Source organism: Choloepus didactylus, chromosome 10, assembly GCF_015220235.1.
Source record: "Choloepus didactylus isolate mChoDid1 chromosome 10, mChoDid1.pri, whole genome shotgun sequence".
Classification (NCBI taxonomy): Eukaryota; Metazoa; Chordata; class Mammalia; order Pilosa; family Megalonychidae; genus Choloepus; species Choloepus didactylus.
The window spans coordinates 91513259-91541130 of NC_051316.1; the positions used below are offsets into that span (position 1 = coordinate 91513259).

The 27872-nt window shown below is 36.8% G+C and overlaps 1 protein-coding gene across 18 annotated transcripts in view; it reads left to right on the forward strand.

Annotated features, from left to right (window-relative positions):
• Positions 1 to 27872, forward strand: part of FNBP1 (formin binding protein 1) — a 184656-nt gene that overhangs the window by 30358 nt on the left and 126426 nt on the right. For all 18 annotated transcript variants that reach the window (XM_037798143.1, XM_037798147.1, XM_037798150.1 and 15 more), the window contains exon 2: positions 17818 to 17933. In XM_037798143.1, coding sequence (XP_037654071.1) covers positions 17818 to 17933 — 116 coding nt within the window. The remainder of the gene's footprint in view (positions 1 to 17817; positions 17934 to 27872) is intronic.

Sequence of the window (27872 nt, forward strand, 5' to 3'; positions counted from 1 at the left end):
CCTTGAACAATTAATGACAACACTTGTGCTAGGATTATAGGTATATAAACACTTAGATACCTCACATTCTTTGGCAACGGTAGAGAACGCAGCCATGTGCTAGAGGTTTTGAGGTGTTTAAAATTTTTTTTTGAACTCTTTTGCACGTGATCCCAGGGACTTAACATGTTCCTAATGGCATGTTTGAAGTAAAAATAATAGTTTAAAAAAGATTATCATCTTACATATGTAAATTTATCATGTTATTGCATATTTTTTGTAAATAGTATTTTTTAATAACTTCGTGAGAGTGGATACTCTCCTCTTATTGTTGTCATTCATTGTTGCACAGTGGCTGACACACATTATCCTAATATTCAGAATAATAAGTTATGTCTGTGACTGAAACTGAGTCTAGCCATCTTTGGGCTAACAGAATTGCAGTGATGGTTGAAGAAGTTTCCATTCATTCATTCATTCATTCAACAAATATTTATTGAAGGGCACCTAGTGTTTAGTAAGTAGTAACTGTATATAAAAGTGAACTCTTTGATTCCATTCAAAATAATTGAGATATTCTCTATATGCTGTATGTCAGGTCTAAAAACAAGATTTTAGGATAGCAGAAATTGCATTGAGACCTAGTAATTCTTTTTTCTCTTCTTTCTACAATAATTATTTTTAATTTTTAATATTTTTAGAGCAGTTGTAGGTTTTAAGAAAACTGCAGAAAGTACAGCATTCCCATATACCTCCCCATACACGTAGTTTTCCCTATTAACATTTTGCATTAGTGTAGTACCCTTGTGATATTCTTCAAGAGTGTTTTGGCTATTAATTGACATTTGCAATGCCACTTAAATTTGAGAATTATGTTCTCCAAGAAATTTATCAGGATTTAAATTGGAATTGCATTGAATATAAATATAATTTGGGGGAGAACTGACCTTTTTTCAATATATAGTACTCCCAATCCATGAACATGGTATATCTTTCCATTTATTCTGGTCTTCTTTAATATCTTTCAGTAAAGCTTTGTAATTTTCTCCATGAAGGTCTTACACATCTTTTATTGAGTTCATTTCTGGCTACTTGGTAACTTTCATGCTATTGTAAATGCTATCTCTTTTTAAATTCCATATTTTGTGTTATTGGTGTTCAGATAAACAATGAAGTTCCTTGTGTTTGTCTTGACTAACAGTGCAGGATGTGGTGAGTCAGGCCCGGATGAGGTTGTGTTGAGGAAAAGTGATAACTAGTACTAGACTACCTGTGACAATGCTGAGTGAGCTTTGTGGAAAGTGGTCATGCTGAGGATATTATGAAGACAGCAGCATGTGGCAGCAGATTTAGACATTTAGAGGAAAAGACAACTGGAAGTGAATCTTGGGTTTTTATTTAATGTTAAATGACAATTTAGCAGAGATATGCTTTATTTTAGTAAAAATGTTGAGCATAATAGGGCAGCAATATTTGTGCTATTTCATCATTATGAATTACTGTCTAGAAAGAAATAGTAATATGGTCAAGTGAAAGTAGGAGGTATTTTCCATGATAGATATTTCCTCATATTATTTCCTTAGATGTCTTTAAAATTATAAGTCATGAATTAAATTAGTGCTATACTAAATTGATACTCAGAAAAAAATGCTCATTGAGTATAATTTGCAACACACAGGGCTAAGTGCAAAATTGGGGGGGACCCTCATAATTCTAACCCCCTGAGGTTGATCACATGGTTGATCATACATTTATATGTCTGTGTGTCAAAAAACATAATATGTAAAATTTTAAATCGAATGAACTAGGGGAAACATACCAGGTATGACAATGTTTCTAATAGATAAATAAACAAGGATTAAGAGAATAATTACAGGAGGAAAATGTTGAAGGCTAATGAACATGTCTAAAAAGTTTAACTTCATAATTAAAGAAATGCATGATAAAAGCAAAAGCAATTTGCTCACCAAATAAGTCAAGATTTTTTAAAATTTTTATTGTGGTAACAGATATATAGTATAAAATTACCTGTTTGAACCATTTTTAAGTAGGTAATTCAGTGATGCTAATTACATTCACAATGCCGTGTTGCTATCACCACCATCCATTACCAAAAATTTCATCACCCCCAAAAGAAACTCTGTCCCTATTAAGCAATAACTCCCTATTTCGCCCTTCCTCCCAGCTCCTGGTGACCACTAATCTACGTTCTGAATTTGCTTATTCTAGATATTTCATGTCAGTGGAATCATATAAGATATTCCTTTTGTGTCTGGCATATTTCACTTAGCATGATATTTTCAAGGTTCATCTATGTTGTAGCATGTATGAGAATTTCATTCCTTTTTATGAAGACTAATATGTATGTATATATCACAGTGTATATATACACCACATTTCATTTATCCATTCATCTGCTGATGGACACTTCTGTTCTTTCCATCTTTTGGCTATTGTGAATAATACTGCAATTACTGTACAAGTATCTAAGTTCCTGTTTTCAATTCTTTTGGATGTATTCTGTACTGGTTTGAATGTATTATGTCCCCCAGAAAAAGCCATATTCTTTGATGCAATCTTGTTGGGGCAGACATATTAGTGGGGATTAAATTGGAATGTTTGGATTAGGTTATTTGCATGGAAATGTGCCCCACCCAACTGTAGGTGATAACTCTGATGAGATATTTCCATGGAGGTGTGGCCCCACCCATTCAGGGTGGGCCTTGATCAGTGGAGCCATATAAATTAGCTGACAAACAGAAAGAACTCAGTGCAGCTGAGAGTGACATTTTGAAGAGGAGCTACAGCCAAGAGGGACACTTTGAAGAAAGCACAGGAGCTGCAGATGAGAGACAGTTTGAAGATGGCTGTTGAAAGCAGACTCTTGCTCCAGAGAAGCTGAGAGAGGACAAATACCCCAAGTGCAACTAAGAGTGACATTTTTGAGGAACTGCAGCTTAGAGAGGAACATCCTGGGAGAAAGCCATTTTGAAACCAGAACTTTGGAGCAGATGCCAGCCACGTGCCTTCCCGGCTAACAGAGGTTTTCCGGACACCATTGGCCATCCTCCAATGAAGGTACCCAATTGCTGATGTGTTACCTTGGACACTTTATGGCCTTAAGACTGTAACTGTGTAACCAAATAAATCCCTTTTATAAAAGCCAAACCATCTCTGGTGTTTTGCATTCTAGCAACATTGGCAAACTAGAACATATACCTATAAGTGGGTTTGGCAGGTCATACGTAATTCTATGTCTAACTTTTTGAGGAACCGTCAACCTGTTTTCCACAGTGGATCAAAGGATTTTTTGTTTTGTTTTGTTACATGCTAATATTCATTTGTGGTCCAGGCTTAGCAAAATAGGGGCCCTTATACATTGTTGGTAAGTGTGTAATGGTTCACCTTTTTTGGGCAATAGGCAAGGCTGTCTTCAGTCAGGATGCCCTTGCACAGCTGACCTCTGTTCTGATTGGATGAGGAGTCTGTGCTGAAATGTTGGTAAGTATTTTACAAGTAAAGACCTATTAGTTTGTAAGCTCCATAAGGAGAGAGAATTTGTCTTCTGTTCTATGCTATGTCCTCAGTTCCTAGAGTAGTGTTTGGCATATCATAGGTGCTCAATAAATATTTGTTGGATGAGTATGTTTTTGGCATAGACTAGAAACAGCATATGTTACTCACTGCAATATTTACTTACTGCAATGTGTTCTCTTTACCTTCATAAACATTTTATTTGAGAAAATTATCTAATATATTCCTATAGTAGTATATGAAAAATATTTTTGGCTTTTAGACAATAACAGTCCTAGATTTAAAAATATATATTTTTCCCCAAATGTGAAGTCTTTTTTGCAGTCAATAATCAATTCATACTTAGGTATTAAATGATACCATTTTCTGAAGAACTTTTTATATTTTTTATAGAATAGGAAGTATATCAACCAGGGAAAAAATAATAGTTCATTACTTTATGTAATAGATTTTTCTATTGACTGAAGGTTTTATTTCATAAAAGTTTCATATTCATTTTTGATCTCCAGGTGGCAGAGGCTCAAGTGATCTTAAGTATCACTTGTACTGAAGGATTTACCATCAACTTAGTTGTAAACTAACAAATATTAATTATAGCATATTACAAAAGAATGTATGAAAATACATGTACAGAATGATATATAGGAAAATAGCAATAAAATGCACATCCATGAATACGCCACCCAATTAACTAAGACATTACACCAGAAGCTCCCTATAGCCCCTCCTTGATTACATTCCCTTGTCATCCTCCTTCACCCTAAATGAATATTAGCCAGAAATTTTTATTAGAAATTATTCTCATTTTTTATAGGGTTTCATGACTTCTGAATGTATCTCTGAACATACATTGTTTAGTTTTGCCTGTTTTTATACTTTATTTAGGTAATCAGTTTATGGACAATGTGTTGATTCCTGTATTTTGCTATTATAAATTATGTTGCTATAAACATCTGTATGCATTTCTCTTGGTGCATGTGAGCAAGAGTTTATTGTCTAGGTGCTAGACTCTAAGATATATACATCTAGAGAAATTGCTGGGTTGCAGGGGAGGTCCATGTTCTATTTTGGTAGATAAAACCAATCTGTTTCCCATGGCCCACCAGCAGTGTATGAGTGTTCCCATTGCACTGCATCCTTGTTAACATGTATGCCATTTGAATGTATTGTATCCCCCAAAATGCCATTATCTTTGATGTGATCTTGTGTGGGCAGGCATATTGGTGTTGATTAGATTCTGGAATCCTTTAGGCGTTTCCATGGAGGTGTGATTCAGTCAACTGTGGACAAGACCTTTGGTTGGATAATTTCCATGGAGGTGTTGTCCCACCCATTCAGGGTGGATCTGAATTAAATTACTGGAGGACTATATAAGCTCAGACAGAAGGAGCAAGCTTGCTACAGCCAAGAGGGACACTTTGAAGAATGCACTGGAACTGAGAGAGGAGCTTCAGCTTACAGAGACATTTTGGATACAGCCTTTGAAAGCAGACTTTTGCTCCAGAGAAGCTAAGAGAGGACAAATGCCCCAAGAGCAACTAAGAGTGACATTTTTGAGGAGCTGAAGCCTAGAGAGGAATGTCCTGGGAGAAAGCCATTTTGAAACCAGAACTTGGAGCAGATGCCAGCCACGATGTGCCTTCCCAGCTAACAGAGGTTTTCTGGACACCATTGGCCATCCTCCAGTGAAGGTACCTGATTGTTGGTGGACACTTTATGGCCTTAAGACTGTAACTGTGTAACCAAATAAATCCCCTTTTATAAAAGCTAATCCATTTCTGGTGTTTTGCATTCCAGCAGCATTAGCAAACTAGAACAACATGTACGTGTGGTGCATGCTTTTTTTGTGTCTTCCTTAAAAATCCTTCTCTACTTTTGATCAGAAAGGTATTTTCCTTTATTGTCTCCTGAAAGTTTTATAGTCTTGCCTTTTGCATTTAGCTCTTTAATCTTTCTGGAATTGGTTTTTGTATATTGTAAAAGTAGAGGTTTGATTCTTCCAGCACCGTTTATTGAACAACCTGCTCTTTCTCCATTGGTCTATGATGGTGATGATGATGATGATGGCTTTAACACTTACTGAGGGCTTACTGTGTTCCAGGCAGTGTTCTAAGCATGAGATAGCTTATTTAATTCCTATAATAACCCTACACATAGGTCCTGCTTCCCATCCCCACCCCCATTTTTAGATAAGAGACAGAGACACAGAGGTTACATAACTTGCTTCATGTGACATAGCTGATAAATCAAAGAGCTGGAATTCAAACCAATTCATTCTCACTCCAGAGCCCAGGTCCTTAGCCATTAGGCTCTGCATCTTTTCTACATGGGCACCTCTATTCTATATCAAAGGTTTTTTTTTAATGGAAAAGCCTGTTCCTGGCCTCTATGTTTTGTTACATTTGTCTATTTTTCTGCCCTACTTTTCTACCACACAGCCTCTTAATTAACTTTATAATAAGTAGGTAACTGATATGGTGAGTACCCCACCTTGCGCTCTTCTTCAAGAATGTCTTGGTTGTTAATTGACCTTTGCAACTTTTGAGAATTACGTTCTTCAAAACATCTGTTTTAATTGGAACTGCATTGAATCTAAGCTAATTTGGTTGGAACTGGTAAATTTCTAATATAGAACCTTCCAATCCATGAACATGGTATATCATTCCATTTTTCTGGTCCTCTTTAATATCTTTTAGTAAAGTCTTAGTTTTCCAGAACTGTTATCACAAATATCACACAAAGGGTTGTTGTAGGCAATGGGACTTTATTGGCTCATGGTTTTGAGGCTAGAAAAAGTCCCAAATCAAGGTACTGGCAAGGTTTACTTTCTCTCCCAAATGCCTGTAGCATTCTGGTGCTGGCTGTCAGCAATCCTTGGGGTTCTTTGGCTTGTATGTCTGCCTGCCATCATGTGGCAATTCCTCTCCTTTCTCCTTCTGTGACTTTCAGGTTCTCTTTATAAGATCTCAATAATCCAGAATAAGGACCACCCTGGTTCAGTTTGCCACACTTTAACTAAAAATAATATCCTCAGAAAATCCTATTTACAATGGGTTCACACCCACTGTGATGTGGATTAAGATCAATGTGTTTTATAGAGTACCTAATTCAATCTGCCATATACAATTTTTACAATTTACTCCATGAAGGTCTTGCACATCTTTTTTAAGTTAATTTCTGTCTGCTTATTATTTTTCATGCTATTATAAATGCTATCATTTTTTAAATTCCATGTTTTACTTTTTGCTGTACAGATAAGCCATTATGTTCTCTGTTCATTTTTATATCCAGAAATTTTGTTAAATTCTTAATTCTTATAATTTATCAGTGGATTCTTTCGGATTTGCTACGTAGTTAATCATACATCTGTGAATAATAACAGTTTCATTCTTTTCCAATCTTTTTATCTTTCTTCCTATTTCTTATCTTATTGAATAACTGATTTCCCAAAATTTGGTCCAAAATCCATTATCCAAAACTTTTGGGGCCAAATATGTTTTCAAATTCAAGATATTTGTAGTTTAGAAGGGAATGATAATAAATATATCATATATTATGTAACATTAATATTTCTGCTATGAAAGGTATGAATAATCACACTAAATTGAATAAATAGAGACTATAAATTGCCTCAGGTGAGGTTTTATCATCAGACAAATGAAGAATAAACTTTTAGTTTTCAGGATTTTTTAGATTTTTGATTTGCAAATAAGGGGCCATGAGCCTGCATTAAGATAGTTGTAATGTCCCCTCTCCTAGTATTTATTGCAACAAATTATTTAAAATCCAGCCTTTGTATCTGATTCTCCCTTCCTATCAAGTCTATTCTCCCATTTTAATTCCTCTCCTGAGAGTGTCACTGCAAAGACAGCAACTGATTTGGGAGGGCAGGACTAAAAGTATGTTTCACAATATTAACAGTTCAAATAACACTTATCATGCTTATATACATTGTCATTTGATTTTTTAAGGACTTGTATGAGGTTGTGGTAGACTGTGCTGCCACTTTACAGATGAGGAAACTGAGGATTAAGAGAAAAAGGATCTTGCCCAAAGTAACAAGACTTGTAACTTTTAGAGTAATAATTTGAACCCAGGTATCCATGCTGAAAATCCAAAGCTCTTATGTTATACTTTCCTACTTAGGAATATTTGGAAAGATGGCATTATAGAAAAACTGCTGCTTCTGGATTATTGGATTAGAAGAAAATATTGGTCAATAATGCTTTTGAGTTTTCTCAGAAAAAGATTTTTGCTTTAATGTATAGTTGACTTCATATAGTAAAAAACTTTACAGAATCATAAATTTTGTCCCTAAATCTCACTAAATAATATTAAAACACAGGCTGTAGTTCACAAAGAAGTATTGGAGAGAAAATGGGATTGTATTGGTTGACAAACACTTGTCACCAATTCTGAAAAAGAAGATTATCCTACCTAATGCTGACCGTGGCCCCTGTCTGTCTTCCCTACTCTTCCCGTTTATCTTGGCATTCCAGCACACTGGATATCTTACATCTCCTTCAACTTTTCAGTGTTCTTTTCTTCCCAAGTCTTTGCACATCCTCTTCCCTCTGTCTGCAATGTTTTCCCCTTTTTTTCCACCATCTATCTCCTCTTCTCCCTGCTTTGCCTAGCTGATTTTTACTTATCCTTCTTGTCTCAGTTTAACCATCACTTCCTCTGAAAGGTTTTCCTTAACCCCTTATCTAGGTTAGGTTCCACAATTATATGTTCCCTGTGCTCTTTTATTTTAACTCCCAGTAAAATGCCACTATTCTCGACTGTAATTCCAGTGTTAACCAAGAGCTTGACTCATGGTCAGCTCTCAATAAGGATTAGTTGAATTATTGCTATTTATTGGGGGTGTATGGGTTACGATGTTTAAGGCTGCGAGCAACAAAAAATCCAATGAAAAGCAGCTTAGACAATAAGGACACATATCATCTACATTACAAGGAGTCCAGGGGAAGGGAGGTTCTGGGGTTTGTGTGGGATTTTGTGATATCATCATCAAAGAGCCAGGTGCTTTCCATCTGTTGGCTCTGCCATTCAAAGCATATCAGTGATGTTCCTCTTCCTAGTTGCAAGGTGGTTGTGTGATTGTTTCAGCAGTGCCAAGGATCACAGTGACCTATGACCATGTCAAGTAAAGAAAAAGAGGGTTTCTTTGGAGGGAAAATCTTTCTCAGAAGTTGCCCATAGACATCCCCTACATCTGGTTAAGCAGGAGGTATCAGATGTCCATGTCCTAGCTGCAAGGGAGACCGGGAAAAGTGATCTTGTAATTGGAGAGGTGCTCTGCCGAAGGGAAGAAGGGTGGGGTGGAGGATAACTGCTGGATTGGCAGTCAAGAGTGTCTGTCCGAAGGGATAGTTTACCAAACTAGGGATTGGAAGAAAGGGCCAGTCTCACAAAGAACTTGAATTGGCCAGTGGAAAGCTCTACAGCTGCACCTATTGTGGATGCTCAGGGTAATGTTGTCTTGCATCTCTGCTTTATTCTTTATCTCTGCAGACTATTTTTTTTCCCCAATTTGGCATGCACATGGACAAAAATAGCCTCTTGGCAATTTCCACCTCTTAGATCCAGCACCCAACCACAGAGAGTTTTGATTAGTCCAGTCTAGCCTGTCCGTTGGGTGTTTTGGGTCAGGTGCCCACTATGGAAAAAATTTTTCATTGGTGTTAGCTGAGTTTCAGGTGCCAGGGCCTTAAAAAATGTGTTCCCTATGATATTTTTGTAATATTTTTCACCCTACCCCTCACCTGGAAATGTTGATAGAGGTTAGAAATGTCAGGACTTTTAAAATCTGACTTTTTTTTTTTCTTCTTAAAAGTATAACTTGTATACTTTTCATTAGTCTTTGGATTGCTTTCAAACCTCTTCCTGGTATTTAGAATGTGGTTTGGTTTCTTTATCTCTCTATCTCCTTTGTTTCTGCCTCCCTTGGGCTGGTCTTGAACTTGTGTGCTGCAGTTGAGAATTGCCTGCAGAGAATGGCGTGGGATGTTTGGGAGTCACAGTTCTCCAAGGCTTAAAGGAATTAGGAATAGTTGGAGGAGGGGAAGCTGACTGAAGCAGGCTCAGGAAAGAGACTAATTCCTACTTAGATAGACTTCATTGTCCAAGTTGATACATAGAAACCAGAAACCAGGAAATGAATGAGTAGATTCTATTTCCAGGTTGAAGCCAGACACTGATGATACTGAATTTTGTGTCAAGGATGTGCATCTTAGAGTCACAGTTTGACTAAGCCTCTTACAGTGAGACATGGAGCATTTTTTATTATAAGAAGTAAGATCTCTGCTTTCTGTGACTGGTTTCTATCTATCATTAGAGGTGATTCAGCCCACCACAATTACAAGTTAGAACTATCTTTCTGAACCTACTTTTTATAGCTTCATCATCCTTAATACTTATTCTCTTCTATTTAAGATATTTGATAATGCCTATCTGGAGGAGTATTTTTAAAATATCATTTGAAAATTAACTAGGTTTTTTTTTTAACTGATAAAAAGAAAGCACTTTAAAATTTTTTTTTTTCCTTGAGAATCTTATTCTTTGTATTCTCTTTCACTCAGCATGTTTGGAGCAGTTACAGATGTTTGTTTTTGTTTGTTTTTTGTTTTTACTGTATCCAAAGGAACAGAGATGGGAACTGAAAATGACAAAGGTGTTCAAAGAACGTTGAAATAGGCCAGAAGTTTATTGCTGCCACTTAAAGAAATGCATCCCATAGCAATTTCACCTCCAAATCTCATGTGCTTAGACTCTAACAGAGTCAAAATTCTGTGTTTTTTCTCCAAGTGGTATTCCCCCTCCCCCCTCCCTTTTAATTTCAGAATGCAACATAAAATTGCATTATATTTGACTTAGGTATCCCTGCATTCATTAATCCTGAGTCTTCTACTTTCTTTGCCCTTCCAGTTTGTTGCATATCCAACATCAGCCTCCTTATTGCCCTTTATCGCAATATTACTATTGTTACAAAAGGGTACCAAGTTCAGCTTTTCATATTGTGTCTTTCTGCCTTATCTCTCTAACTTTGTCCATATGCTCTTGCCTCTTAAACTTCAACTAAATTTTTTTAACCCATACACATATTTTCATCTTGTTTGCTTTCATTCTTACCTCTTGGGTTTAGAATGCAATTTCTGGAAAGAACCATGAACGTGGACTAATTCCTTTGTACTTTCATTTTCAGAATAGAAACAGACTAGTTACAGCAAATAAGCATAAGTTTGTACTTGTTTCTATGGAAAGTTGTAGAACGTTTCTAAAAAGAGTCTGAATTCTGTAAACTTTTCATTTTGTGTACTTTCCCTTTCTAATTAAAATTTGTGGCATTAGCTTGACTCTCCAACCATGGCACTGTGATGTTGTAGCCCCTATTTTGCCGACTACATCACAAGTTCCTGCTTCACTGGACATTTTCAACCCAGGGAGCTCACAACCCTAGTTCACAGAACCAATTTCAGAAACAGCAGGTGAATATATGATTTCCATGAAATCTGCATCTACTTGTACTGTCAAAACATATTTGTGCTCTTTGTAACAAATCCTCTAATTCTACCTTTCACATTTTATCTATTCTTTATTTAGGTAAATAATGAAGTCACTTTGGGTAATGCTTTTTCATCACCTCAAGATTTGAACCTTTTATGTTAAAAAATTATATTTGGGTATTGCTGCCAATATAATGTAGGAGAAATTTTTTAATTTGTCCATGGAAATTATTGAAGTCTTTCTTAAAAGCTTGAGAAGTAAAATTTCAGGTGGTATTTGTGATGAAACATTTTTGTTCATAAAATTTTATAAAGTGTTTTTGTTCCTATATATACAACTACTTTAATGTTCAGAACCAAATTGATTTTTTAAAACATTTAAATTGGAGGTTTTGTTACAGTTACTTTTTGGATAAATCTATACTTTCTGACACTTTCCCTCAAAGATAAGAGGAAGCTAATACCAGTAATATCTCAAGGGATTCTGTTTAAATAGAGTCATTTAATGTCTGTTTCACAAAGTGGCCAAGTGCTTAGAAAAGTGCATTTATGAGAAATTAGGGTATGCTAGTACAATAGACTCAATAGAACAGACAGAAGTGGACCCAGTATTATGGAGGAGAAAATTCCCTGCACTGAGCAAACACCTTGCTGCAGTGGGAGAGATTTGTTTTTGGAGGGGGACCAATCTCAGGAACCCCTCTCCTTGAGTCTGAGCCACTTACCGGGGGTAACATTAGCAACTTAGTTCCTTGCTGAATTGGACAGTGTTGGTTTAGTACACTTTTCAGTTAGTACACTTTTCAAGCATAGTATTAAAAATCGACCTACCTATACTTTGGAGAAAGACTTGTTGATTACTTGGGTCCTGTTCATCTCAAAGGAAAATGGGTTTCTGAATGTGATCCTGTGTCGGCTCTTTTGCATAATTTGAAAAAAAAAATCAGATTTCAGAAGACTTCCTGAAAAACCAAGAATAATCATTATATACTGACCTAGAGAGGCTGTTCTTTTTTTTTTTTTTTAAATTAAATTCAGTTTTATTGAGATACATTCACGTAACATACAATCATCCATGATGTACAATCGGTTGTCATAGTACCATCATGTAGTTATGCATTCATTACCCCAATCTTTTTTTGAACATTTTTCTTACACCAGAAAGAATAAGAATAAAAATAAAAGTAAAAAAGAACACCCAAATCACCCCCCCATCCCACCCTATTTTTCATTTAGATTTTGTCCCCTTTTTTCTATTCATCCATCCATACAGTGGATAAAGGGAGTGGAATTCACAAGGTTTTCACAATCACACTGTCACCCTTTGTAATCTACATTGTTATACAATCGTCTTCAAGAATCAAGCCTACTGGGTTGGAGTTTGATAGTTTCAGGTATTTACTTCTAGCTATTCCAACACATCAAATCCTGAAAAGGGTTATCTATATAGTGCATAAGAATGCCCATCAGAGTGACCTCTCGGCTCCATTTGAAATCTCTCCACCACTGAAACTTTTATTGTTTCATTTCACATCCTCCTTTTGGTCAAGAAGATGTTCTCAAACTCATGATGCTGGGTCCATATTCCTCCCTGGGAGTCATATCCTGCGTTGCCAGGGAGATTCACACCCCTTAGAGTCAGGTCCCACGTAGGAGGGAGGGCAGTGAGTTCACCTACCCAGTTGGCTTATCTAGAGAGAGAGGGCCGCATCTGAGCAACAAAGAGCTACTCATGGGGAGACTCTTAGGCACAATTATAAGCAGGTTTAGTCTAGAGAGACTGTTCTTAACACTGAATGATGGGTATACCGTCATTGGTTTGTGAAGACAGAATTTGTTTTCACTGATCTTCATGGTTCTATAGGAACACTGATGAATATAATGACCCAAACCAGTGCCATAGTTTCTACTTATTCTGGTTTCAATCTTCAGCATATAAAGAAGCTTAATCACAGTGTAGTGCATAAAGCCAAACCTGCATATAGTTGTAAAACACAACAATTTTATAGTAGTACAATTGCATTTTCCTCACTTGTCTTTTCAGCTTACTTAGCTTGTCATAGTTGAAAGTTCCTGGCATGAACCTTTGGTTGGTTTGAATTCAAGGAGCAGTGTGAGTTCAAGAGAGGTGTTTAGGGGGGTTCTTGAAAGGGACCTGTTAGATTGTAACCAGCTACTTGGAAACTTCCCTTTATGGTCCTCTTAACAATTTTAGAGTTAATAGTTGAGTGGGTATAGTATACATATAAATTAAACATTATTTTCCATCAGATGGAATATTATCTGGCTTCATCTTTGGCAAATACAGTTTTCAAATAGAAATTTTAGAGTATGTCACATGGTAGCAGTTCTCAAAGTATAGTCCCCAGACTTCTGGAGATACCTCAGAGACTTTCAGGTCTTCAAGGTCAAAACTGTTTTCATAATGACACTAAGACATTGTCTTTTTCACCGAATTGAGATTTGCACATATGGTGCAAAAGCAACAGCAGGTAAAACTGCCGGAGGTTTAGCAGAATCAAGACAGTAGCCTGACTACTGGTAGTTTTTGTATTGTTCATCACCACTCACTGTTTAAAGAAAAATTTAGTGTTATTTTAAAATGTCATTGATGAAACAGTCAAGATTATTAATTTTATCAAATCTTGACCCTTGAATAAACATATTTTAATGTTATGTGTGATAAAATGAGAAGTATGCATAAAGCACTTCAATGCATACCGAAATGATTGTGAGATTGAGTCATAAGCTGAACTAGCTGCTCTTTTCATGAGACACCTCTTTTTCTTCGAAGAATGAGTGACAGAAAAACTTGGGGTATTTTCCAGACATTTTCTCAATAATTAATGAAGTGAGTCTTTCACTTCAAGGAACAAACTTAAAATAATCTGTTGCTAATGGTAAAATTCTAACTTTAGAATGAAAATTAGAATTTTGGAAAATTTGTATTCACCACTGTGAGCTTGACAGCTTCCAAATATTTAAAAAGTTTTCTGATGAGGTCAATAGTGATATAAACAAATGTGATTTTGTTGATGTTTTATAATGAAATATGTCACTTTGATGAAGATCTGCATAAATCAATGAAATAATATTTTCTAAATGACCAGTGAAAGATGTTACACAATCATATACGGGTTAAAGATCCATTCAAAGTGTATGATAGACCGGTGGATTTTAATGGAACCTAGTATGAGAAGTTTATTTCTGTGGTTTCAGATTTCATGTTGCAGCGAAACTTGAAAAAACTACTATTTGGTGATAATACACAATTATCTAAAAAGGCTATTTAAATACCCTTTCCTTTTCTAACTACATATCTGTGTGAAGCCATATTCTTTTCAACTAAAGTCACAGTAACCAAAGTCACAGATAATAACAGATTGAATGCAGAAACAGCTGTGAGAATCTAGCTGTCTTCTATTGTTAGTTATTAAAGAGATTTGCAAAAATGAAATCAATGGGCATTCTTCTCACTAATTTTTTTTTTTTTTTAGTTTTGGAAAATAGTTTTAAAAAATAAAAAACTGATTTATGTTGACATATAATGGGTTTATTGTCTTTTGAAATGAATTGATAGAGATTTTTTAAATTTCTCATTTTAATTTCTGATAAATATTGATAGATATAACCCATATAAACAAAAGCTCTTTGGCATTCTCAGTAATTGTTAAGAGAGTGAAGAGGTCTTGAGAAATACTGTCATGTGGCATCTAACAGGACGGGATGTGTTTTTGATAATAGTATCATCCCCAAAGCAGCAAAGCCTGTTTTTTAAAGGACCATTTATAATACTGGCTCACAAAAGGAGCCTTTTTAATATTTGAAGTTTTTTTTCCATTAAGTTTTCCACATTTTAGTCAAGAATGTAAATGGATTGATTAGATTTTCACCTGTTTTAAATTTTCTTTTAGCTGCTGTCAGAAAAGTCCATGCTGCAGTGATTCATATGATAGTACCAGTAGAGAGTGATATTGTCAGAGATGTTTTAATATAGCATAAAAAGAATTATGTTTTACTCACAATTAAGCACTAATTTATTTGTCACTGATTAAGAGTTTAATTGTTAAAATCTTCTTTCTTATTTAGACCCTGTTGTTTTAGTCAGTACTTTATTACAGCTTGCAGCATGTTCTTGACTACAGATAACTTTACAGAAAACATATTGTTGTTTTGGGGCCAGTAATTTTTAAGGTGAACTCAATTCAAATATAGATTTTTTAAAGGGTTTTGGTATCAAAAACTGTTGCTTTGTATTGTATACATTGAGACTTAAAAGAATTTGCAAGCTAATGTAAAAGAGAGAAATATATAGGCAGGATAAGTGAAAGCTACAAGCTTTCAAGTTTCCAAGGAGGCACCTATAACTGCTGAAAATAACCAAAGCTTTGGTAATATAGGAAATTATACAGAGAGGGGGGTTTCAAATGTAGGGAGGGGTATGGAAGGCATCTTTAAATAAACATAGCTATGAAACTAAAGCAACAAAGGGTTACCAATTAGCTGGGGGCTTTAATAGCAAAGAGTGATTTGTGATCATTACTTGAATTGTTTGTATATTTGTTCTCTAAAGTTGTTTAAAGGGACTACACTATTAATGTGCACAACAACCCTTTTCTTTATAGATAATGTAAATTACCTTCCTGATTCTTAAAATGAAACTTACGGTTTGTGGAATGTGTTAGTTATTTAAGACCAAGAATCAATGAGAACTTTACAATTTTGTCCTTTATTTTTATGATAATATTTAAAATTATCAGTTACAAAGACAAACGCTTTTTAGCAATTGCTTTCAATTAGCAAAATATTTTAGTAAAATGGGACCTTAATTTTTTAAGTTGATGTTTCTCAAACTGTTTTGTGGACTGGGTGGTGGGAAAGTTGGAGAGAAGAGGGCCTCTCAAATTTGAGAAATAGTGGGTTTTTTTTTTAATTCAATTTTATTAAGATATATTCACATACCATACAGTCATCCAAAGGGTACAATCAATTGTTCTCCATACCAGAGAAATAGTGGTTTTGACTCTCCTACCTGCCCACCCTCACCCAAGTTTGATTTATATGGAAAATTTACTCACTTTACAGTATGCACTGCTTTGAATGGAAAACAGTCAAAACACAATGACAGACTAAAAACTGAAAGATGTGGGATTTAAAAAAACAAGCTGAAGGGTGACTTTGAGCATGCACTATTAGACATGCATGTGATAGGATTAAATTATAACTTTGTATTTTTATATTTAATTTGGCATTTCCCCATTTTACCTGTTCCTCATGATTAATTTGTAAGATGGGCAAGGATTATATCTGCATTTTATAGGCAAATGACTAAATCTTCAAGGTTTTCAGTGGCCTGTCTCCACGAAGTCCCAGTGCTGGGGCTAGAAGCCTGGTTTTTTGGCTCATGCTCTTTTACTGTTGTCTCTCATGAGGCAGCAAACTTTCCATCCTTCTCTCACTTGAAATTCTCACTTCCCTGTGATGCTGTGCTAAAGCTCTCTTCTGGTTCATTTTCTTGCCCTCTCTGGGTTCTTCTTTCTGGGCCAGGCCCTCTTTGCGAATTCTAAGCAGAATGGCAACAGATGTTGGCATTCTAATCCTTGACTACAGCTTCAGTTCCACCAACTCACTGCCCTCCCTCCTTGATCTCTGAATAGACTTGCTTCCAGCTCTCTCCTGGACATGTTGGTCCCTCATTCAGTGCATCAGAACGACATTTAATTTTCACTCCACACTGCTGCTCCTCTTTATCTTCTAGACTTTCTATCTAGTCATGAGAGGCAGAGCCTGGGAGGGACCCTAGAATTTCCTTCTTCCCAGCCCCCCCTCATCCAGTCAGTCACCAAGACCAGGTGATTCTGTCTGTTAAATGTCTGTAAAATTCTTCTCTTCTGCATCCCATTTTCTCTCATCTGGACTATAGAACAGTCTCCTGACTTCTGTCTCCCAGTGATTCTAAACACATCTCTAGTTATGCCAGTCCCCTTTCTAGTATTTCAGCAGCTCACTTGTGTCTACTGGAGAGTTAAGCTGTTTGATTCAAGGCCTTGGGGAATCCAGACCTGTACTATATCTGGTCACTCATCTACTTGCAGCCCCACCTTGTGCTCCACCTGTTTCCTGGGTCTCTCCATGCCATTGCTGTGGTTGGAATGTATCATTCTTTCAGACTACGGAACATCAAAGTACCCTGTGAATTTCTGTTCATTTCAGTTCCCCAGCTCCACCCACCATTCCTGGCACACAGTGTAGGCTCAATAAATGTCTGAATGAATAAAGTCCATGTGAGTTATTTTATTTACTTGTTTGAAGAAAGCGGAATTTTGTTGCTTCCCCACTCTCATTTCCTTGCCCCAAATTTCAATCAGTTATTTTAAATGTCTCATGAGAGACAACAGTAAAAGAGCATGAGATAACAGATAAGGTGCTAATAGTGTGACTGAGTTAGTGTGTGTGTTTCATCAGTCAGATTTTAGTATCTGGGCAAGACATTTTCTTTGCACTAGGACATTAATTATAAACAAAAAATGAAATAAAACAAAAACCAACCCAAAAGACATGTTTCTAGTAGGAACATGGAACATGAACTAATGGGTCAGAATTTAGTACCCCAGGCAGTTTTCAAACCAAATTTGGTAATGTTGATTTAAAACTGCTCAACAAAAAAGCACCTGAATACAATCATGGAAAATTTTAGTACTACTTTCCACAAAGAAATATGTTGTTGAGAGAATTGTTCATGAAATTACCTTTAATCAGAGAGAGAGACTAAAACTTTCTCTTTCTTTTTCAACAGGATCAGTTTGACAATCTAGAAAAACACACACAGTGGGGAATTGATATTCTTGAGAAATACATCAAATTTGTCAAGGAAAGGACAGAGATTGAACTCAACTATGCAAAGCAACTCAGGTAAGTTGATATATTGAGAAAGATTATTTGTTTATTAACTACAAAATGGCTGTAATGATAACATATTCTCATTTTATAGTATAAGTATATAATCCTTTAAATATTTCTTTTTTCCTTTTATGTAATATAATATTATTTGAATGGAAACAATTGTTTTTTGGTTGTGGTTTTTGAAGGCTATTTTCTTAATTTTGGAGCATGTTGTTCAGAAAACTTTTTATTGAAATATAACGTATGCAAAGAGGTAAACAAATCAGCATAGAGCTTCTGTAAATTTTCAGAGTGAACATATCCATGTAACCCAGCACTCAGGTCAAGAAACAGAAAGTTACCAGCCTTGGAGGCTTTCCTCCTCTGGCCCCTTCAAGCTCACTTTTCGCCCCCGAGGAGTAGTCTTCTGACTTTAACAATGTAGATTAGTGTTGCCTATTTTTGAATTTTATGTGAATGTAATCATTTTGTTCTACATTAAGTTTGTGAGACTAGTTCATGTTGTTGTATGTGGTAGAAGTTTGTTTTCACTGCATTTCAGAATTTTGGTCTATGCATATACCACAGTTTATCAATTCTGTTGTCACTGGGCAATAAATAGGTTGTTTCCAGTTTGGAGATATAAGGATTAGAATTCTATGAGCATTTGTGTTCAAGGCTTTGCTGCATATCTGTGCAAATTTCCAAGAATATACCTAGGAGCAGAATTGCTGAGGCATAGGCTGTTTGTATGTTTAGCTTTAATAGATAAGATCAAACAGTTTCCAAAGTGTTTGTACTGATTAACATCCCCATAGAATGGAGCAGCATTTTGGAAGCATCTTGAACCTCTTAAATCTTTAATGATAAAAATTTTTTGAAGAAAGTTGTGTTTTTATATAAACTATTTAAATGTTGTTTGTGGAACTAAGCTTAGTTTAAAGTGGCATGCAAAGTCTTTAATTATTTATTTATACATTGTTGAATTGGTTTGCACATATTGTTTTTTTTTTTTTTTTTAATCATCATTTTATTGAGATATATTCACATACCACGCAGTCATACAAAACAAATTGTACTTTCGATTGTTTACGGTACCATTACATAGTTGTACATTCATCACCTAAATCAATCCCTGACACCTTCATTAGCACACACACAAAAATAACAAGAATAATAATTAGAGTGAAAAAGAGCAATTGAAGTAAAAAAGAACACTAGGTACCTTTGTCTGTTTGTTTGCTTCCCCTACTTTTCTACACATCGATCCATAAACTAGACAAAGTGGAGTTTGGTCCTTATGGCATTCCCAATCCCACTGTCACCCCTCATAAGCTACATTTTTATACAACTGTCTTCGAGATTCATGGGTTCTGGGTTGTAGTTTAATAGTTTCAGGTATCCACCACCAGCTACCCCAATTCTTTAGAACCTAAAAAAGGTTGTCTAAAGTGTGCGTAAGAGTGCCCACCAGAGTGATCTCTCGGCTCGTTTTGGAATCTCTCTGCCACTGAAGCTTATTTCATTTCCTTTCACATCCCCCTTTTGGTCAAGAAGATGTTCTCCATCCCACGATGCCGGGTCTACATTCCTCCCCGGGAGTCATATTCCACGTTGCCAGGGAGATTCACTTCCCTGGGTGTCTGATCCCACGTAGGGGGGAGGGCAGTGATTTCACCTTTCAAGTTGGCTTAGCCAGAGAGAGAGGGCCACATCTGAGCAACAAAGAGGCATTCAGGAGGAGACTCTTAGGCACAAATACAGGGAGGCCTAGCCTCTCCTTTGCAGCAACCGTCTTCCCAAGGGTAAAACTTATGGTAGAGGGCTCAACCCATCAAACCACCAGTCCCCTATGTCTGTGGTCATGTTAGCAACCATGGAGGTGGGGTAGGCGAATACCCCTGCATTCTCCACAGGCTCCTCAAGGGGGCACTACATCTTTTTTTTTTTTTTCCCTTGTTTGTCTTTTTTCTTTTCTTTTTTTTTTTTTTTTTAACTTTCCCTTCTTTTTTCAAATCAACTGTATGAAAAAAAAAGTTAAAAAGAAAACAAACATACAATAAAAGAACATTTCAAAGAGACCATAGCAAGGGAGTAAGAAAAAGACAACTAACCTAAGATAACTGCTTAACTTCCAACATGTTCCTACTTTACCCCAAGAAAGTTACATACTATAGCAACATTTCAGTGAACTTGTTCCTACTACATCCATCAGAAATTAACAGACCATAGTCATTTCTGGGCATCCCCAGAACGTTAAATAGCTTATCTGTTCTTCTTGGATTATTGTTCCCCCTTCCTTAATTGCTCTCTACTGCTAGTTCCCCTACATTCTACATTATAAACCATTTGTTTTACATTTTTCAAAGTTCACATTAGTGGTAGCATATAATATTTCTCTTTTTGTGCCTGGCTTATTTCGCTCAGCATTATGTCTTCAAGGTTCATCCATGTTGTCATATGTTTCACCAGATCGTTCCTTCTTACTGCCGCGTAGTATTCCATCGTGTGTATATACCACATTTTATTTATCCACTCATCTGTTGAAGGACATTTGGGTTGTTTCCATCTCTTGGCAATTGTGAATAATGCTGCTATGAACATTGGCGTGCAGATATCTGTTCGTGTCACTGCTTTCCGATCTTCCGGGTATATCCCGAGAAGTGCAATCGCTGGATCGAATGGTAGCTCTATCTCTAGTTTTCTAAGGAACTGCCAGACTGACTTCCAGAGTGGCTGAACCATTATACAGTCCCACCAACAATGAATAAGAGTTCCAATTTCTCCACATCCCCTCCAGCATTTGTAGTTTCCTGTTTGTTTAATGGCAGCCATTCTAACCGGTGTTAGATGGTATCTCATTGTGGTCTTAATTTGCATCTCTCTAATAGCTAGTGAAGCTGAACATTTTTTCATGTGTTTCTTGGCCATTTGTATTTCCTCTTCAGAGAACTGTCTTTTCATATCTTTTGCCCATTTTATAATTGGGCTGTCTGTACTATTGTCATTGAGTTGTAGGATTTCTTTGTATATGCAAGATATCAGTCTTTTGTCAGATACATGGTTTCCAAAAATTTTTTCCCATTGAGTTGGCTGCCTCTTTACCTTTTTGAGAAATTCCTTTGAGGTGCAGAAACTTCTAAGCTTGAGGAGTTCCCATTTATCTATTTTCTCTTTTGTTGCTTGTGCTTTGGGTGTAAAGTCTAGGAAGTGGCCTCCTAATACAAGGTCTTGAAGATGTTTTCCTACATTATCTTCTAGGAGTTTTATGGTACTTTCTTTTATATTGAGATCTTTGGTCCATTTTGAGTTAATTTTTGTGTAGGGGGTGAGGTAGGGGTCCTCTTTCATTCTTTTGGATATGGATATCCAACTCTCCCAGCCCCATTTGTTGAAAAGACCATTATGGCTCAGTTCGGTGACTTTGGGGGCCTTATCAAAGATCAGTCGGCCATAGATCTGAGGGTCTATCTCTGAATTCTCAATTCGATTCCATTGATCTATATGTCTATCTTTGTGCCAGTACCATGCTGTTTTGGCAACTGTGGCTTTATAATAAGCTTCAAAGTCAGGGAGTGTAAGTCCTCCCACTTCGTTTTTCTTTTTTAGAGTGTCTTTAGCAATTCGAGGCATCTTCCCTTTCCAAATAAATTTGATAACTAGCTTTTCCAAGTCTGCAAAGTAGGTTGTTGGAATTTTGATTGGGATTGCATTGAATCTGTAGATGAGTTTGGGTAGAATTGACATCTTAATGACATTTAGCCTTCCTATCCATGAACATGGAATATTTTTCCATCTTTTAAGGTCCCCTTCTATTTCTTTTAGTAGAGTTATGTAGTTTTCTTTGTATAGGTCTTTTACATCTTTGGTTAAGTTTATTCCTAGGTACTTGATTTTTTTAGTTGCTATTGAAAATGGTATCTTTTTCTTGAGTGTCTCTTCAGTTTGTTCATTTCTAGCATATAGAAACATTACTGACTTATGTGCATTAATCTTGTATCCCGCTACTTTGCTAAATTTGTTTATTAGCTCTAGTAGGTGTATCGTTGATTTCTCAGGGTTTTCTAGATATAAGATCATATCATCTGCAAACAATGACAGTTTTACTTCTTCTTTTCCAATTTGGATGCCTTTTATTTCTTTGTCTTGCCGGATTGCCCTGGCTAGCACTTCCAGCACAATGTTGAATAACAGTGGTGACAGCGGGCATCCTTGTCTTGTTCCTGATCTTAGAGGGAAGGCTTTCAGTCTCTCACCATTGAGTACTATGCTGGCTGTGGGTTTTTCATATATGCTCTTTATCATGTTGAGGAAGTTTCCTTCAATTCCTACCTTTTGAAGTGTTTTTATCAAAAACGGATGTTGGATTTTGTCAAATGCTTTTTCAGCATCTATTGAGATGATCAATTGATTTTTCCCTTTCGAGTTTTTAATGTGTTGTAATACATTGATTGTTTTTCTTATGTTGAACCATCCTTGCATGCCTGGAATGAACCCCACTTGGTCATGGTGTATGATTTTTTTAATGCGTCTTTGGATTCGATTTGCAAGTATTTTGTTGAGGATTTTTGCATCTATATTCATTAGGGAGATTGGCCGGTAGTTTTCCTTTTTTGTAGCATCTTTGCCTGGTTTTGGTATTAGATTGATGTTAGCTTCATAAAATGAGTTAGGTAGTGTTCCATTTTTTTCAATGTTTTGAAAGAGTTTGAGTAAGATTGGTGTCAGTTCTTTCTGGAAAGTTTGGTAGAATTCCCCTGTGAAGCCATCTGGCCCTGGGCATTTATTTGTGGGAAGATTTTTGATGACTGATTGGATCTCTTTGCTTGTGATGGGTTGGTTGAGGTCTTCTATTTCTTCTCTGGTCAGTCTAGGTTGTTCATATGTTTCCAGGAAATTGTCCATTTCTTCTACATTATCCAGTTTGTTGCCATACAGTTGTTCATAATATCCTCTTATAATTTTTTTAATTTCTTCAGGATCTGCAGTTATGTCACCTTTTTCATTCATTATTTTGTTTATATGGGTCTTCTCTCTTTTTGATTTTGTCAGTCTAGCTAGGGGCTTGTCAATCTTGTTGATCTTCTCAAAGAACCAACTTTTGGTGATATTTATCCTCTCTATTGTTTTTTTGTTCTCTATGTCATTTATTTCTGCTTTAATCCTTGTTATTTCTTTTCTTCTACTTGGTTTAGGATTGGTTTGTTGTTCATTTTCTAGCTTCTTCAGTTGATCCATTAGTTCTTTGATTTTGGCTCTTTCTTCCTTTTTAATATATGCGTTTAGTGCTATAAATTTCCCCCTTAGCACTGCTTTTGCTGCATCCCATAGGTTTTGGTATGTTGTGTTCTCATTTTCATTCGTCTCTATATATTTAGCAATTTCTCTTGCTATTTCTTCTTTAACCCACTGATTGTTTAGGAGTGTGTTGTTTAACCTCCAGGTATTTGTGAATTTTCTAAGTCTCTGATGGTTATTGACTTCTAATTGTATTCCATTGTGGTCAGAGAATGTGCTTTGAATAATTTCAATCTTTTTAAATTTATTGAGGCTTGCTTTATGTCCCAGCATATGATCTATTCTGGAGAAAGTTCCGTGAGCACTAGAAAAGTATGTGTATCCTGTTGATTTGGGATGTAATGTCCTGTAGATGTCTGTTAAATCTAATTCATTTATCAGATTGTTTAGGTTTTCAATTTCCTTATTGGTCTTCTGTCTGGTTGATCTATCTATAGGAGAGAGTGATGTGTTGAAGTCTCCCACAATTATTGTGGAAACATCAATTGCTTCCTTTAGTTTTGCCAATGTTTCTCTCATGTATTTTGTGGCACCTTGATTGGGTGCATAGACATTTACGATTGTTATTTCTTCTTGCTGAATTGCCCCTTTTATTAGTATGTAGTGGCCTTCTTTGTCTCTCAAAACATCCCTGCATTTGAAGTCTATTTTATCTGAGATTAATATTGCTACACCTGCTTTCTTTTGGCTGTAGCTTGCATGAAATATTTTTTTCCATCCTTTCACTTTCAGTTTCTTTGTGTCCCTGTGTCTAAGATGAGTCTCTTGTATGCAACATATTGATGGTTCATTTTTTTTGATCCATTCTGCGAATCTATATCTTTTAATTGGGGAGTTTAATCCATTTACATTCAACGTTAAAACCGTGAAGGCATTTCTTGAATCGGCCATCTTATCCTTTGGATTATGTTTGCCATATTTTTCCCTCTCTCTATTAATATCCTTTATTGTACCCATACCGAATCTCTTTAGTACTGAACCTTTCTCCAAGTCTCTCTGTCCTGTCTTTGTTTCTCTGTCTGTAGGGCTCCCTTGAGTATCTCCAGTAGGGCAGGTCTCTTGTTAGCAAATTCTCTCAGCATTTCTTTGTCTGTGAAAAATTTAAGCTCTCCCTCAAATTTGAAGGAGAGCTTTGCTGGATAAAGTATTCTTGGCTGGAAATTCCTCTCACTCAGAATTTTAAATATATCGTGCCACTGCCTTCTCGCCTCCATGGTGGCTGCTGAGTAGTCACTACTTAGTCTTATGCTGTTTCCTTTGTATGTGGTGAATTGCTTTTCTCTTGCTGCTTTCAGAACTTGCTCCTTCTCTTCTATGTTTGACAGTGTGATCAGTATATGTCTCGGAGTGGGTTTTTTTGGATTTATTCTATTTGGAGTTCGCTGAGCATTTATGATTTGTGTATTTATGTTGTTTAGAAGATTTGGGAAGTTTTCCCCAACAATTTCTTTGAATACTCTTCCTAGACCTTTACCCTTTTCTTCCCCTTCTGGGACACCAATGAGTCTTATATTCGGACGTTTCATATTATCTATCATATCCCTGAGGTCCATTTCGAGTTTTTCAATTTTTTTCCCCATTCTTTCTTTTATGCTTTCATTTTCCATTCTGTCATCTTCCAGGTCACTGATTCGTTGTTCAACTTCCTCTAGTCTTGTACTATGAGTGTCCAGAATCTTTTTAATTTGGTCAACAGTTTCTTTAATTTCCATAAGATCATCCATTTTTTTATTTAGTCTTGCAATGTCTTCTTTATGCTCTTCTAGGGTCTTCTTGATTTCCTTCATATCCCGTACTAGGGTCTCATTGTTCATCTTTAGTTCTTTGAGTAGCTGCTCTAGGTGTGTCTCTTCTGGTCTTTTGATTTGGGTGCTTGGGCTTGGGTTATCCATATCGTCTGGTTTTTTCATATGCTTTATAATTTTCTGTTGTTTTTGGCCTCGTGGCATTTGCTGACCTTGATAGGGTTCTTTTAGGGTTTGTAGACCAGTTGAAGTCCTTATCTCTAATTTATCAGGTCTACAGCTTCGTGGAGTACACTTTCTCTAACTAACCAGCAGGTGGCGTCCACGAGCCACCTGTTCTCCACAAGCCAGTTCTCCCCTGCTTAGCCTTTTTGGTGAGTGGGGGAGTGAGTCTTGTGGGGCCCAATTGGTGTCCCAAGCTTGCGTGTGTAGTTGGTGTTGCCTGCCCTGTATGTGGGGCGTGTTTTTGGGCAGTCGGGGAGGGGGGGTGGCCCTAACAATCAAATCTCCCTGATGATCCTAGAGTTTTAAAGCTACTGCAATAGTCTAATCCTTCAGTTCAGTCCTGCCACAGTTTGTCTCTGCCACTGACCCACAAGTCTTTGGTATTGGCGTATGGCTCCTGAGACTTGCAAGTGGGCCCCTCTTCCAGGCTGTGCACCCCGGGTCCTCTGTTGAGGGATGACTGTGCTATGTCGCAGGTGAGTGCCGTCCCCCCAGGGCAGTTCTGGGCTGCTGGGCTGTGTTGGGAGGCTCCCAGTCTGCTCAAATGATGGCTGAATGGGGCTCTGTTAATTCACACTGCTCCCCCTTCCCAGCTCTGGGACATTCAGCTGAGGTTGCAGGGAAGGCTAATGTCCACGCCCAGTTTTGTGGTGTGTGCCTGTTATTTGAAGCACTTCCGTCACACTGGGTTGTCTGGGGCAGCTCTGGGCTATGGGGCTGGCGATGGGCAGGAGTGTTTCCTGTCCACCAGGATGGTGGCTGTGAGCGGACACCCCCCTTTTCTTGGGAAGTTGTGTTGTTTAGTGAATTTTCTCAGCCACTGGATTATTGCCTTTTGTCTCAGAGCTCTCTTAGTTCTGCTCTTGACTTGAGGTGCCCAAATTTCAATTCTTTGAAGCTTTCTGTATTGAGCTTCTTAGAGTAATTGTTTTAGAAAACGCAAAAAGGATTTAAAAAAACAAACAAACAAACAAACAAACAAACAAAAAAAACGGCCCTCCTCAGAGATCTAATGGGTTATTGAAATGCTAATAGACAAAGCAACCAGGGCCATTAAGGAAAGGTGCCCAGGGCAGAGAGATCAGCCTTGCTTCGGGATTTGCATATGCGCCTCAAGGCCTGATCTCCGCCCTTCCCCTTTCTGTGTTCACCAGAACTCCAAAAATCCTCTGCTTTTATTTTGGAGTTTTTCGTGTTGTTTTTTTTCTATGCCTGTCTCCTCTCTGCTGGGCTGGCTGCTCTCAGAGTCTCTGGTGTCTGGCCTCAGTCTATCTATGGTTGGAGTTTGAATCAGTAGAATGAGTTTCCGATAAGAGCAGCCACTGCAATTCTCCCTTCTCCTTCCTGGAGCTGACAGCCCCTCCTCCCCCGGGACTGAGCCTGGCAGGGAGGGGCGCGGGTCCCCTGGCCGCAAAAACTTACAGATTTCGCTGATCTCAGCAGTTCCACGTTTTCATGAGTGTTGTATGAAGTATGCCCAAAGACAGATTGCTCTGTGGTGTCCAGTCCACGCAGTTCCTGGCTTTTTACCTACTTTCCTGGAGGAGTAACTAAAACATACAGCTCACCAGTCTGCCATCTTGCCCCGCCTCCTGCACATATTGTTTTAAGACTTGTTAAAGAAAGTTTAGAAATGTTGAATTTTAATCCAAAGAGTGTCTGCCCAAAGGATACATAATGAGTCATTGAAAGAATATAGGTTTGTAATGAGTTTGTTTTTTTTGTTTTATTTTGTTTTTAAATAAACTCCTAAGTGGTACATATGAAATATTTTTTGGGTGACATATTGTCTTTCCGTTGAGTGAATAAAATGTAAAAACTCTCAGTGAAATAATTTTTATAACTTTAATCAAGATCAATTTCTAGTGTCCTGTGTACATATCGGTCTTATTAGTACTGTGTTTTACAACTGAAAGAAGGAACAGAGAATGGTCTGCTTCATGTTGATTCTTTAAATAATAATCAGAGTTAGTGTATAAGATGTCATCTTTCATGTGGAAACAGACTGCATAATAACTTTAGTCAAAAACATATATATTTTTATTAGTTCCACATTATGGATTTGTTTTTGTTGTGTCTTCCTTCCTTTTCTATTAGTAGAAACTACCTTTTTATGGTGCCTTATAGTCCATTATTTAGTTTTTTTTCAGAGGTTTGTTATTAGATCTCATTAACAAGCTTCTGCATCAGTTTTGTATTTTGAAAGGAAAATGCTTTCTTAGCTCCCCCTCTGGAATGCATTTAGCTCCTTGCTCTTTCTTATACCCCAGGTTAGAGAACTGAAGATTTAGGTAACAAAATGGGAGATTATTAGAAAAGACTCCAAATTCCAGTATGGGATAAAATTTAATCGGTCTCCATTGACCTTCGTACCCTGTCACAAAGCATGTTTTACAACATGCAATAGAGTACCGGTATTTACCAATATGATGATCATTTCTTGGGAAGTACTTTTCTTGAGATTTAAATATTAACATTTGTTTTATTACATTCCTGAGAGGTATTTACATTTGTAATTGTTGGGAAAAGTTGATTAAAACGGTTATGAGTAATCGAACAAATGCCTTCAAGACAATTACTAATTCTTTGTAGGAATCTACTAATCTTTTAGACACCTCAGCTGGGCCCTTAATGCTGATAAGTAATTATACTATATATCCTTTGTTGATTCACTTTCCCACTCCACTAAATGATTACACAA